Raw genomic sequence first — 14,528 nt, 5'->3', positions numbered from 1 at the left:
GGCACGCGCTCTGGCCGCCGGCGACGGGACTCGTACCCGCGCCTGTCGGGGTGCCGTGAAGAAGACACAAAATAACGCGCCGTTCCCGGGGCGCAGCAGCCGAGGGAGACCGGGGCGAGGAGCACGACCCGTCTCCGGCTCGGACATTAAAGCAGACGGCGGATCTTAGAGCATTGAGATCCCGGCGCTCGGGAGACACTGGCTCGTTTTTAAACTTCCTTGGATCTCCTTGAAGTAGGGGTTCAATTGTCTGAATTCATCACGTTGACGTTGCCACGTTCAGTAACCAGAGCCCATCCCCATTGACCCTTAGATCTGTTTTTTTCTTTTTCTTTTATCCCCCACTCCCTTTGGGCAGTGTAAATCCTGCCTATTTTGGTGGCAGTGAATTAATGAGCCTCTAAAAATATACAGTAGTTGACACTTGAAGAGCAAAGAAACTTAAATTCTCTTGTGGAGGGCATCTGAGGATTGAGCCCAGCATTAAACTCTTACTATGGGCCAGAGAACTTAAGAGAATATGCGTGGGTTTTTGTTTTTGCTTTATTTTGTTGGCAGTCCTGAGTATTGTTGGCCTGGGCATGGCGTACATCCCAGCCCGTTTTTTATTTTGAGATCGGGTCTCCCTAAGTTGGTACATTGCCGGGACTGGTCTTAAATTTGTTAGAACCTGCCATTCTCCTGCCTCAGCTGCCTAGAATATGCTGAGGATAACAGGTGCAGCCACCATGCCCAGCAGAAATAGCAATAGTAAGAAGTAAGTAGTCTGTGCATATAGAAATGAGGAGATGGAACCCAATACCCTTACTTCCTGATGGGGGTTGATACTGAACTCCTTATCTCTGTGTGACCCATTTGTTCTTTGATGCCTCTGTCATGTCCCCTGTGCTTTTTGATTATTACTTGCTGGCCTCCCATCAGCCTTAATGTAGGTATTCTCTAGGACTCAACTAGATTCAGTGAATTCACCAATGCTACCCAATATTGAATGTGTGATATGTACTTGAAGCTCTGTGGAATTGGGCTTAAGAGCCATGGCCATTATTCCCAGGAAGTTGTGAAGAGATAAAACACACGTAAACTTACAGATCAGGTACGTGGGAACCCTCCTTTAGCTCATATAAGACCTCTTCATGAAGGTGACATTGGGCCAGGGATTTAGCTCAGTGGTGTCGCTGCCTGCCTCGAAAGTACAAGGTCCTGACTTTGACCCCTGGTACAAAAAAAAAAAAGTGAACGGTATGTAAGAACACCTTGAGTGGGAGGGAGTCAGACATACGGAGAAACCCAGGGAAAAGTTTAAGAGCTTGGAATACAGCTTTGAAGGAAAAGCTGCTGAAGGAGAGAGGGTAAAGAACGTGGGCCAGGTAATTCCAGCCTTGTGGATGGTCATGGCAAGCTTGGATTTTTTATTCTGAGAATGATGGAAAATACATAAAAGCATAACCTCTGGTGGTCATGATGTGATCTGTGTTTTTAAAAAAAAAAAAGTGGAGAGGGAAGAGAGTCATGGGGAATGGCCACGTGAAAGGATGTTCATGCCACCAAGAGTCGTTTGTTCCATCAGTATGTAAGCGTCCACCTTATGGTAGGCTCTGTGGGGAAACAGCAGTAAATGTCTTTGTCACTTTCCTTGTCCTGAGACACAATACCTGGCGCCCACAGCTTAAAGGAGGAGAGTTGATTTTGGCTCATTGACAGTAGTCTCAGCCCTTGCATGGTTGGCTGGCTCCAGGCAGAAGTGGCACGGAGGAAGGGCCCTGGCAGAGGACAGCTGTACATGTCATAGTGGCCAGGAAGCAGAGGGAAGGGAAGAGCTGGGGAGGGGGACGCACCCTCATGGGTCACACCCTAGTGAGCGCCTCCTGATAGCAAGTCTGCTGCATTCTCACCCTGTAACACATAACACAGTCACCTTCCAGAATTCCACCTGTGGGTGAATGAGGCCTTCGGGGGCATTCTTGACCCAAACCGTAACAGTGAGTAAGGTACACAGTGCTATCTGGGAGCTTGCTAATACAGTCATTCAGAGAGAAGAAGAGCAGTTTAGAACTCTGTAAAGTTTGAGATGGCTGCAGGATGTTTATTTGGAAGAACAAAATAGGCAGTTGGCTGTGACTCCCCAAAGGAGGTGTCTGGGCTGCGGGCAATATGTGGGAGATGTCAGCATATAGAGATGCCCGTATGTAATGAGAGATACACGTGTTTGTTACACAGTAGGAGTGGATGAGATCACTTGTGGAGAGAACATGGATCGGGAAGAGGCTGAGAAACAAGCCCTGAGATGGGCCAGCCTTCACAGGGCGGTCAGAATAAGGCAGCCAGCAAGGTCACTGTGAATTGACAGTTGCCGGCAGCTGGGGTATTTCTAGGAGAGCAACAACTAGGCCAGTACTGCTTGAAGGTTAAGTGAGATGACGGAAGAAAACTCAGTCTCTGAGTTCTTCTTTTAGTTGTTGGGTTTCTCCTGCAGGCTAACTTCGTCTCCGCTGCCTCCACCACAGCCACCGCATTTTGACTCACAGGGGCTGGGATGGTATTGTCTCTGCTCCCACCAGCGAGCTCAGCTCTTGGAAGACAGGGCTGAATTTATTCATCTTGAGTCCTCAGCCTGGCCCAGTGCCTGCATGTGCTGTGCACAGAGTAAATAGTTGAGGATCAGATGAATGCAGCCTGCTCTGCTACCTCAGCCCTATCTTGATGTATTTTTCCTTTGATTTGCGCTGCCTAAACCCTAGCACTGACCTCCACCCCCGATCAGGACCGGTTCCTCTCCTCCTCACCTCAGGAGTATCTTTTGAGTGTATTCTTCCTGGCCCTGGTCTCTCTGTCGACCGATCCAGTGAGTTTATTGAATGCCTGCTTTATACCTGGTGCCGGGCACTGTGACAGTAGGGAGCCCAGGAACTATGCTCCTTGCCTGAATTGCTGCTGGCGTCTCCCACACCACTACTAGGCTGCTTTCTACACTTTTTGAGAACTTGAGTATTGCACCTTGTTTGGGGTGAAGCCCAGCTGATTGGCGTGGTGCGCAGGAGCCTGACCACCCTGCCCACTGCACCCCACTTCACAGCTCATTCATCCAGCTTTCCCTATTCTCCCTGCTGCAGAACCCTTTGTAGCCAGAAGTCAGCTGCTCTGGTGTCTTCCTTGTGCTGTTGTGGCTGCCTCATGTCCTGAATTGATTCAGCATGTTTTCCTTTTATGGCCATTTTGCCCCGGGAAAGAGCTAGAGGTTTCTCGGTGCTAGCTCCAGTGAATAAGGTGGACAGGGACACAGTGTCGAGTTTCTACAAGCTGCCTTTCCATTGGATGGCACTCAGCAGCAGCATTCACCACACCGCATTAAGACGCTAAGGAAAAGCCAGGGATGTAGCTCAGTGGTGCCACGCCTGCCTTGCAAGCGCAAGGTCCTGTGTTTGATCCCTGGTACTGGGGGGGAAAAAAGACATGAAATAAGACTTCCAGAATTGCCTCCAAAAGTGGGATGAGTGTGTTGAAACAAGGAGGGATACTTTGAGGAGGATAAATGGCAATATGATTTACTGTAATACTTTTTTATTTAACATTCACACAGATTAATCACCCTGGGTACATGTGCCCTTGACTGGACTTGTCACCTGCCTTGCTTGTCCCCCAGGATAGCATGGCAGGGTCTCCCCTGGATACCCTCACTCCAGATGCATTTGCAAGCCAGTGGTCCCTTTGTTCCCTTGAGCTTGTGCATGGTGTCTTTCTGCTTCTACAACACCTGTGATTTCCGTGGTGTGTACTGAGGGGTTTTCCCCCACAAAACTGAACCAGCTCAGCACCCAGTCCACTTTAATGCCCACAAAGCCGGCACATAATGTGCCTCTGTTGCAATTCTGGTGTGTGGTAGGATGTGCTACTCTCTCCCTGCTCTGAAGTGCCACCCAGCATATGTGTGATGTTATAAAGACTCCTGACCTTGGTGACTGTCACTGTCAGTGAAGAACTCATGCCTCGCTGGATCTTATCACTGGCAGCTGTTGGTATAGCTGCTTCCACCTTGTTCCATGGGTCTGGCTAGACAGCCAAGATGCACCTGGCATGTTGAGCTAAATGAAGCTTTATTTGCCTGACACCTGCTGCCCAAAGAATTGCAGTTTGATGGTTGGGGGTAACAGAATCCTCACTTTCTCTTACATATGCTGTGTAAGACTGTGTTTTTGTTCTTCCCACTTTTTTTTTTTTTTTTTTGAGACGGTGTCTTACTATGTAGTTGAGACTGACCTGGAACTCACTATATAGCACAGGCTGGTCTCCAGCTCACAGCGATCCTCCTGCCTTAGCCTCCTGAGTGCTGGGATTACAGGCATGAGCCACCACCCCCAGCTTTGTCCTGCCCACTTTATAAGAAAATTTGCACTGGTATTGTACTGGTACTAATTTATTGTTTCGCTTATTTAGTGTGAATTTTCTGCTTTCTAATCTTTGAAAGATTCAAAAATGTAGGGCCAGGGATTTGGCTCAGTGGTTCTGCTGGCTGCCTCGCAAGCACAAGGACCCTAGTTCGGTCCCTGGTACCAAAAAAAAAAGATTCAAAAATGTTTTGTTTCTTGATTACTATAAGAAACATTACTGATTTTAAAGTGGCATTTTTGTTTGTGTATTTATAAGTTCACATTCACATCACTTAGAAATCTTTTTATCTGGGTTTCTAGCTATTTGAGATATTATCCTGTGAATTGTTTTTGGTCTCTTTGTTTTCATGGTAGTTGAAATTGAACCCAGGGCCTTGCCCAAGCTAAGCAGATGCTCTGCTCTGAACTATATCCCCACCACACCTTTTTCAATTTTTTTTTTTCTTGAGACAGGGTATCCCTAAATCAGCACCTTTGGCCTCAAATTTGTAATCCCACCGGGCGTGGTGGCACACGCCTGTCATCCCAGCACTCGGGAGGCTGAGGCAGGAGGATCACTGCGAGTTCAACACCAGCCTGGGCTACATAGTGAGTTCCAGGTCAGTCTCAACTACATAGTGAGACCCTTTGTCAAAAACCAAAAACTTGTGATCCTTCTGTCTCAGCCTCTTGAGTAGCTGGGAATACAAGTGTGCACCACCACACCTGGCTCTTTATGAATTATTATCTTAAAAGAACAAGGGGCTGGGGATGTAGCTCAGCAGCGTGGCGCCTGTTTGGCAAGCATAAGGTCCTGAGTTGTATCCCTGGTACTAAATAGATAAAAGAACATCTCATAAGGGGGCCAGGGATGTAGCTCAGTGGCACCATGCCTGCCTGGCAAGTGCAAGGTCCTGAGTTTGATCCGGGGTCCCGGGGGAAAAAAAGTTAAAAGACGTCTTAACAAGGAAGAAATTGTAATATTTGTTCAGTAAAGCCGTTAGTTACTATTTTAAGCACACACACACAGACACACACTCACACACACATACACAAAAGATGCCAGTTAGTAAAATTTAGGTACTGTTATTTCCAGAATAGTGTAGTTGAATAAGAACAGGGATTTATTTTTTCTAGTGTGAAATCTTAAGGTTCATCTCACGAAGCAGTGGGAATTTGCCCTAATGAATTTTCCTTGTCCCTGTCTAAATTGCTGGTCCCCCTCTAGAATTGTTCTGAGGTTACTGTCTGTCTTCTGCCTACATCTGTCTGGTAATGGTGATGTGCTGCACAGATTACAATGAGTCTTTTGAAAATCATCCAGTGTTTCTGTAGCGATCCCGGGGAATGAATTTGCACTGGCCTGTCAGCATTCCAACTTTGTTTTTGAAGCACTGACTGAGTGTGTGTCTTGGCCATTTGGAACCCCAGCACATTACTGTCTAGGAAAGAACAGAAGAGGTTTTTTTGTATAGGTCAAAGATCAGAACTCTAAAAAGTATACTGTGATAACTCCAATTAGAGATGAAGGCCAGGAATTAATTGTAAGGGGCTGAACTCAGAAGGCTGCATTCTGTATGGCAGGACATTCTGGAAGGGCAACACTATAGGCACAGAACAGCAGTGGTTGCCATGGTTAGGGAGAGGACTGATTACAAAAAGAAATTCTGGAAATTGAAGAAACTATATCTTATAGTGAGAATTATGTGATTTTATTCATTTGTTAAGACAGGACTGTATACAAAAGAAGTGTGGTTTATTGTATGTAAGTTTAAACAAAAATGAAGACAGGAGACAGTTTATTTGATCATAGTTATGTAAAGTGAGAAAGAGGGAGTCTTGACCAGGTTTGAATTTCCTAAATATTGTTTTCAGTGGTTATAGGGAGTTACCTTACATATAGAAGGATTTCAGAGCATGCACTTTTTAGGTATTTTAGCTAATTTTTAATTATAAAAATAATATTGAATTTTTTTACATAGTGCATCAGTGCATTAAAAAGTAAAAATGTTGGGGCCTGGGGATTTAGCTCAGTGGTGCTACGCTTGCCTTGAAAATGCAGGGTCCTAAGTTCTATCCCTGGTCCTGGGGGAAAAAATCTTTACTCCTACTCCAAGCCCAATCGCAGTCCCCAGATATGATCACAACTTACAGTTTGCTTTGCATGTGAATACGTGCCTCTGTCCTGTGCCTGGTCTTCCCACATAATTTATCTCAGAGATACCAGCACATCAGTGCATGTAGAGCAGTCTCTTTTCTTTTCAATGAGTACATATTTTCTGCTCTGGGTATTCCCTAATTTATTTAGCCAATCTGTACTAATGGATATCCAGATTGCCTGTATTAGGAAAAACTGGAAACAGGACAATACAGAATGTTCTGGTGCATTCAACCCTGTGCACCTATCTAAATATAGCTGCCTGCAGGATAGAACCATAGTGTGGTTATTTGGCCAAATGTCACAGTTTCAGTTTTGACATTGGTAATGTCACACTGTCCTCTAGATTGTACAGGTTTGTATTCTCACTAGCAAGCATATGTATGGGAGTTAAACATACATTTTAAAATCCATGGTTAAAGTGTAGATGATTGAGTCAGCCAAATTTATCCTTGGGGTGCACTTGGGGGTCACATCCAGGACCTCTCCACATGCTAGGCAAAAGCTTTGCTGCTGCCCCTGTTTTAACCATTTTTAAGTGTATAATTTACTGTCAGTAGTTACAATCACAATGTTGCACAACCATTACCACTGTTTCCAAATCAGATATTTTTTTAAATCATGGGAAAATTTGCATTGGCACATGCCTGTGATCCCAGCACTCTGGAGGCTGATGCAGGAGGATCTCAGCAAGCCGGAGGCCAGCCTGAGCTACATAATGAGTTCAAGGCCAATCGGAACTACATAACAGGATCTTGTCTCCAAAAAAAGTTCATAACACAAACTTTATGCTTTTAATCATTTTAAGTATACAGTTCTGGGCCAGGGATTTAGCTCATTGGTTCCGCCGCCTGCCTCATAAGCATAAGGACCAAAGTTCGATCCCCAGTACCAACAAAAAAAGCAGTGCTGAAGTATACAATTCAGTGACATTAAGTATATGTGTATTGTTGCACAGCCTTTACCACTGTTCATGTTCAGTCGTTTTTCATCTTCTTAAACTGAAACTACCCCCAACCGTTAACTGCCCATTCTGTACTTTCTTCACCCCCTCCAGCCAGCATCCCAATTTGGTTGTCTAATTGATGTAGATTTTTTTTTTCTATGCTTTGGACACAGAAATATCCAAATCAGTGCAAATTGCTGAGATAAACGTGGGGTCTCTCGGGAGCATTAGGAGTTGTGTGCACTGTCCCAGCTCCCACTGTTTGGAGGGCGTGGAGTCTGCGTAGACTGATTCCCATCATTGTATTTGCTCTTCTGTTAGGAAACTGACATCTTCCAGTAACCGACCTCGAGAAGACAGCTGGTTAAAATCCTTATTTGTCAGGAAAGTTGATCCGAGAAAAGATGCTCACTCAAATCTCCTAGCCAAAAAGGAAACGAGCAGTCTGTACAAGTTACAGTGTGAGTAACAAGTTTGCTACCTTCCTGGTTGGTTTTGTTTGTTTGTTCATGAGTTTATGGTCGGATTTTCTTTTGTTTCAGTTCACAACGTTAAGCCGGAATGCCTAGAAGAATACAACAAAATTTGGTGTGTATGCCAAGCTATGTTTTCCTTGGGGAATTGATGATTTAAAATTTTATATTAGTTCAGCTCTCACTTGATAGCCAGGTCTCAGATATTTTATCTCCTTCAGAGGCTTTTTAAACCGAGTTTCTGGGTGGGATTGCCATTTTTATTTTAAGCACTCACGCAGCTAAATCATCACCCAGTCTATCAAACCTTGGAATGTTTCTGGACTCTTGAGGTTGGAAAGAAGTTTGGGAAACATTCTAGCCCATCTGCTCAGGAGTGAATGAGTCCTCTCTGCAGACCCTCCTTTCTGCCCATGCTTACATAAATCCCATCGCTGAACAGCTTGGAGTGTCAGGAATCAGAATCCATATTCCTGTTACCTCCTTTGTTCCCAGTTTTACTCCTGAGTAAAACCAGTCTGGTATGTATTTGAATGTAGCTGTCCTCCTAAGTCTTTCCTTCTCCAGAAACCAAGTCCCTAGAGCTGATTATATGATAGGAGATTCCCTCTGGTAAAATTCATAAATTTAATGTTAAAGAGAGAATGGGCCAGGGATGTAGCTCGGTGGCACCCGTGCAAGGTCAAGATCCTGGGTTCCATCCCCAGTACCAAAAATAAAAGACTAAAGAGAGAATTTAACTCATCGGTTCTTAGTTGGAGTTAGCAAAACAGTATTTTAATGATCAGTTGTGAGCTAATACAATGAAAACTTTTTTAATCTTTACTGTCTATTTTCATGAGAAGGCAACTGATTCTGTCAATAGAATCAGCAAAATTTCAGAAGCTATAACCTTTTGTTGTTTTACTACTTTATTGTTGGAGAGGGTTTTGTCAAATATAACATTTGGCTACAATTTCTTACTCATCTCGACATGTTTTATTTTATTTTAAAATGACCTAAAACAAAATACATATTTATTTCTTAGTCTTAGGAAATGAAAGTTTTCTCTATGCTAATGCTTCTTTGGATTATTTTTCTTGTCTTGCTTTTATCACTTCGTCTCCCATTTTAGATTTCTGGGTATCTATTCATATTTGTATTTGAATGTTCTGCTCTCGCTCTAAACTCTGCACATAGAATCACCTTGCTCTTTCAGCTCCTGGTCTGTATGTATTACTTTACCCTTTCCTCACTTCTTCATGATTAGCTGGTCACTAGGGATCAGGCATTCTTCATTGTACAGTACTTGGATTCTCTTTGCTTGTTTCCTTCTGTCTCCTTCTCCAAGCCTGTCTACCCATTCCCAATCTAACCTCCTTTCCAGCTTCCTTTCTTTGAGCTTGTCTCTGTATCCCACCCTACCCCTTTACCCAAAAGTATATTGGGTTGACTTTTGCGTTCTGTTTCCTCCCTCGTCAGGTTTCCTCTTTTCTCTGAAACTTTCATCATCTCTGTTTCCAGAACATAAAGACCGAACTCCTCTTGGTTTTTAGGGACCCCTATAATGAGATTCTGCCCAGCCCATCAAGTTCTGGGTACAAGTTCTGCCTGCCTTACAACCTCCTCTCAGGTAAGGCCAGGGCTGGAAGGAACAGGTTTGGGGCCCCCAGCAAAGAGGATTGGCTGGGTTTGACTCCAACTCCAACACATGACTTTGGTCTTGGTGAAAAGCCAAGGACCCACCAGCAGACTCCCCCTGCCTCTGTGGATCCCACCTAGGCCGTGTGTCCTGATGTCTTCTACACTTGCTCTTGTCATGTGGCCAAAAAGAAACCCATTTTCATCTCTGAACCCTGATTTTCATCAGTCCCCATTATTTCTCAACACTCTTGGGTTATGCTTGGGGTGTACATTTAATATCAGAACTTCATTTTAAGTATCCTTTTTTGGGAGGGTTTACCAGGGATCGAACTTGGGACTTTGCGCTTGTGAGGCAGGTGGCAGCATCACTGAGCTAAATCCCTGGCCCTTCAGATTTTAATTTTAAATTAAACACCACTCTTCAGAAAAAGATGTGACTATTAAAAAGCATAAGTTTTCGGTTAGATCTGGGCTCCGTAAACTCCTTGTGTGTACCTGATCCTGGTACCCCAGCGTCTGGCGGTGGTCACCAGCTGGATGTGATCTGCTTCCATTTCTCAGCTTTGACACATTGTTGAATAGATACTGTATCATCGTAATTTTTCTTTTGAAAACTTGTGCAGGTCTAAGGGGCCAGAGGTTTAGCTCAGTGGTTCCACTGCCTGCCTCTCATGCACAAGGTCCTGAGTTCAATCCCCGGCACCAAAAAGAAAGAAAAAAAAAACCTGTGCAGGTCTGAGGTTTTCTCCATGTCCCTTTCCTGTCCCTGAATGTTAGACTCTACACCATAAGTAGGGGCCCGTGGAACTAAGCGCTGATGCCACCCTCCGTCACACTGATGCCCCGCCGCAACGGGGGCTGCATCCCTGCCCCTGTACAGCCAGTGGTCATCACGTGCCCTGTGTTCGAGGAGGACTGCATATTCCTTGGGAATCCTTCAGCCAGTCAAACTGAGCAGAACCTAATTCACCCTTCGTTGTGGCTGTTTGATTCCACCACGCTGCCGAAGTCCCATTGCCACCCTTGGTACTCCCGGCAGTGGGGTTGCTGTCCTGTCCCTGTCTTCTTCCTTAGGCTTCCTTGTTCTCTGTTCCTGTTACCTCAGCCTGCTGCTCTGTTGACTGCCTCTGTTTTCATCATTATTTTCTTCCCCTTATTTCACCCTTGTTCTTTTCTCCTATTCCTGTGTATTCCTTTTTATCTTCAGAATCAGCAAAACTTAGCTTTTGAAAACATCACAGTACTAAGTAATTATCCTTCTTCCTTTGATAAAGTTTTTAAAGAATTCTTTCCCCCTGAAATGGAAATCATAGTCCTACAGCTCCTGCAATCTTGAGACCTTTGGCTCTTTTCTCATCATTTTTATCACTACCTGAGTTGCTTACAACTCTTCTAGACAGTTGGGGTTGAAGCCGAAATTGCTAATAAGTGGGGTGTTAGATTGCGACAGAATTCAGCCCCAAGATTAGTTCTGCACATCATTTTATCATGAATGTGTTCTGAATTGAGTTGCCAGAACTGTTCTTGTTCCTGGTACTACTACTTTATGTTGTCCACTGATCAGTTTCTTTGGTTGTTTAATTAGTTTCTGTTTGTTCTCTTTAAGTCAAGAGATGTTACCAAAGGTTCATGAAGATAAACATTACCCTTGCACTTTGGTGGGAACTTGGAACACGTGGTATGGCGAGCAGGATCAAGCTGGTAGGGAGCAGAAGTTTGGAATAAATGCTTCTTCCTTAGCATTTTTATAATCACTTAAATGATTTTCTGATTAATGCTCGTTTTATAATCAAAGCTGTCCATATCTGAACCGTTTTATGGTTAAAGTAGTTTCTCCCATAATTCGCTCCAAAACCTACTTTTTAATTGTTTTCAGTTTGGGTCTGTTATTTGAGCTTTATGATATAGGCCAGCACATGGCACATTGCAGTTTGTACTGTTAGCATCGCGTGTGTGAGGTAAGAGTGTCCTGAGTCTCTGACTGTGCACTGTCTCTCACGCTGCATTTCAGTTCACCTCTGGAGGTATGAAGGAGGCTACCCCGCCCTCATGGAGGTCATGAGTAAACTCAGAGGAAATCAGGTAAAGACTGAAAAGCTGTGCGCAGTGCTTACTGTAACTTAACGATGCAGGAGAGATTGATTAGTCCAGGGTTAGATGACTTTTCTGTCATCAGTTTCTCTTAGTAAACTCTTCTTTTTTTTTTTTTTTTTTTTTTTTTTTGGTACTGGGGATTGAACTCAGGACCTCAGGACCTTGCACTTGGGAAGCAGGAGCGGCACCACTGAACTAAATCCCCAGCCCATCTTCAACTTTTGTCATAGAGAGATTATCGTTTGGACTCTCACTTTGTGTTTAAACATAAACTAACCATTTTTGTACTATCCAAATAGCAGTTCTTGTTGTAAAAGTCAGTTGTACTTTGAAACCGGCATGGTAGACACAGCCTGGATTACCTAATACTGAACATGTCTACTTTAGGAACTGTTGGCCACATTTCTGCTCTTTATCTTGGACTGACTTTGCTGTCCTACCCACCTTTTAGTGATAGGTAAATGTTAGTAGAGTTTTGTTATTTGCTGTACTGGTGATTGAACCCAGGGCCTCACACTGAGCTATCACTCCAGCACCCCCTCCTTTTATTTATTTATTTTTTAAAACAAAGCCTTGCTAAATTGCTCAAGCTGGGCTTGAACTTATGATCCCGGTGCCCTCCCAGAGTGCTGGCACTACGGTTTGTGTAGCCATGCCCAGCTAGTAGAGGGAACTGTAACAGCCAGACAGCATTACAAAAGGAAGTCTTATGTCTGTTCCCAGAACAATATAGATACCTTTTGAGTTGTCTGCCATTTTGTAGTCATCATGTTACCTCTATTTATATGCTAGGGAAATCCAAAAATAGAGAAGACTAATTTTGGTTACCTTGTCGCTTAAATAGGGATAGCCATGCAATTTGTCATCTAAACCTGGACAGGAGCTGGGCACAGTGGTGCACGCCTATAATCCTAGCACACGGAAGGCTGAGGCAGGAGGATCACTGCGAGTTTGAGGCCAACCTGGGCTACATAGTGAGTTCAAGGCCAGCCTGAATTACAGAGCCAGACTCTGTCTCAAAAAAACAACATAAATAAGTGAACAAACAAACCTGGACAATAGAGAGTGGAAATGAAGTTATAAGTTACTATGCTGCTTCAACAGATACAAACCAGGATTGTTGCAGGCCAACCAGGTCCTTCTAATGACTATTTATAATCAAGTTCTGTGGGAGTGTAGTTGTTACTAAAGTACGTTTTTGTATGTAAGTTCTGGAACATTTCCTAAGCGCACTTTTTCACCTGAAGGAATTTGCGGATTTCCGTAAGACAAGAAGCAACATGCTTCTCTCTCGGAAGAATCAGCTGCTCCTGGAGTTCAGTTTCTGGAATGAACCTGTCCCCCGACCAGGACCTAACATCTACGAACTCAGGTCTTACCAGCTCCGAGTAAGTACCGAGTAAGTCCCCTGTTCTGTGACAAAGCACAGGCATGGCCTCACGCCAATGCCAGGACTCGAGGGCAGTTGGCTTCGTGCGCTACACATTATACTCAGATTGGACTTGTTTTCTCCCTGTGCAGCTCCTCCCTTGTTTCCTTTTTCCCTTATTCCTTTCCTTTGCTAAGCTCTTTTGTCTTTGTGATCTTACATATATTTAGTCTTTGTTTTTTTTCTAAATAACATTTTATTTTTAAGACAAAAGATCTCGAGAGTAGGATTAAGCAGAGTTTATAGAATCTGTTACAGTTGAATCAGAGCAACTCATAAATATTGTGACAGTTGAGTAGCAGCATCATTAAAACACATGCTCAGTGGACTGTGGTCATTGCCTCTGGAGTGACAAAAGATGAAGCGATGTCCTTTGGTGCTTCAGAAGGATAAACCTAAATGTGGTTCGGGGTCTTGCGGGTGTGTGGGGAGGGTTGGATCCAGGGCCTTTGCGTTGAGCTATGTCCCCAGCCCTTTTATTTTCTTTGAGACAGGATCTCGCTAAGTAATTAATTGCCCATGCTGCACTCAAACTTGTAATCCTCCTGCCTCAGCCTCCCAGAGTCTTGGGATTACAGACACGAGTAACCACGCCTGGCCTACAATGGCTTTGGTACCCTTAATTGGTTTAAAAACTCCTACTATTATGTCTTAAGTTGTCTTACATGAAGCCATAAAGTGTCACTCCCATTAGGAGCTAGGAAGACAGTGTATAATCATCTTTTTATTCCTGTTTCTATATTTTATCACAGATGAACTAACAAATCAAAATCTAATCTCTCTTCAGCCAGGAACCATGATTGAATGGGGCAATTACTGGTGAGTATATTATTGATGTTGGGTTTGTAAGTCTTAATAGATTTTTGTTTTTGTTTTGAGACAGAGTCTCACTATGTAGTTGAGACTGACCTAGAACGCTTATGTAGCCCAGGCTAGCCTCGAACTCACAACAATCCTCCTGCCTCAGCCTCCCTAGTGCTGGACTTAATAGATTATTTTAAGGCACAGTATCAGTTCTAAAAATGTCTGCAAATGAGGCAATGAGCTGACACTGGGATCAGGTGTCTTTCTGTGTCACCTGGCCGGGGCTCAAGCTCCTGGGCCCAGATGTGATGCTTCTGCCTCCTGGGTAGTAGGGACTAACATGTGCACCCCCATGTCCAGCCCAGACTGTCTCCTTGCTTAATATTTTCATTACGAAAATTTGCAACATGGACAAAACTAAAGAGAGTGTTAGTGTGGGCTCTCCCTCCTCTCCCTGTTCCTAAGCCTCATTAATTACCCTTACATGGGTGGTCTTGTGTAGGTCTCCTCCAATCCAGACTATCTGGAGCACCCAGACGACATACTTTTTTATCCATAAATATATACATATATATATATATATATACATATATATATATACACACACACACATACATATACACACACACACATACAT

General features: G+C 43.9%; 1 protein-coding gene across 1 annotated transcript in view; it reads left to right on the top strand.

The window, feature by feature from the left end:
- Nucleotides 1-1,509: 1,509 nt before the first annotated feature.
- The window catches only part of Nipsnap2 (nipsnap homolog 2), a 28,349-nt gene continuing 15,330 nt past the window's right edge, over nt 1,510-14,528 (top strand). Inside the window, exons 1-8 of the mRNA XM_033765279.1 lie at nt 1,510-1,588; nt 4,960-4,984; nt 7,790-7,929; nt 8,011-8,056; nt 11,171-11,265; nt 11,576-11,646; nt 12,906-13,046; nt 13,875-13,906. Of these exons, the coding sequence (XP_033621170.1) occupies nt 1,510-1,588; nt 4,960-4,984; nt 7,790-7,929; nt 8,011-8,056; nt 11,171-11,265; nt 11,576-11,646; nt 12,906-13,046; nt 13,875-13,906 (629 nt within the window). The remainder of the gene's footprint in view (nt 1,589-4,959; nt 4,985-7,789; nt 7,930-8,010; nt 8,057-11,170; nt 11,266-11,575; nt 11,647-12,905; nt 13,047-13,874; nt 13,907-14,528) is intronic.

This window comes from Fukomys damarensis, unplaced genomic scaffold (assembly GCF_012274545.1).
Source record: "Fukomys damarensis isolate Sample0158 unplaced genomic scaffold, DMR_v1.0_HiC HiC_scaffold_17, whole genome shotgun sequence".
NCBI lineage: Eukaryota > Metazoa > Chordata > Mammalia > Rodentia > Bathyergidae > Fukomys > Fukomys damarensis.
This window is presented reverse-complemented; position numbering and strand designations above follow the sequence as displayed.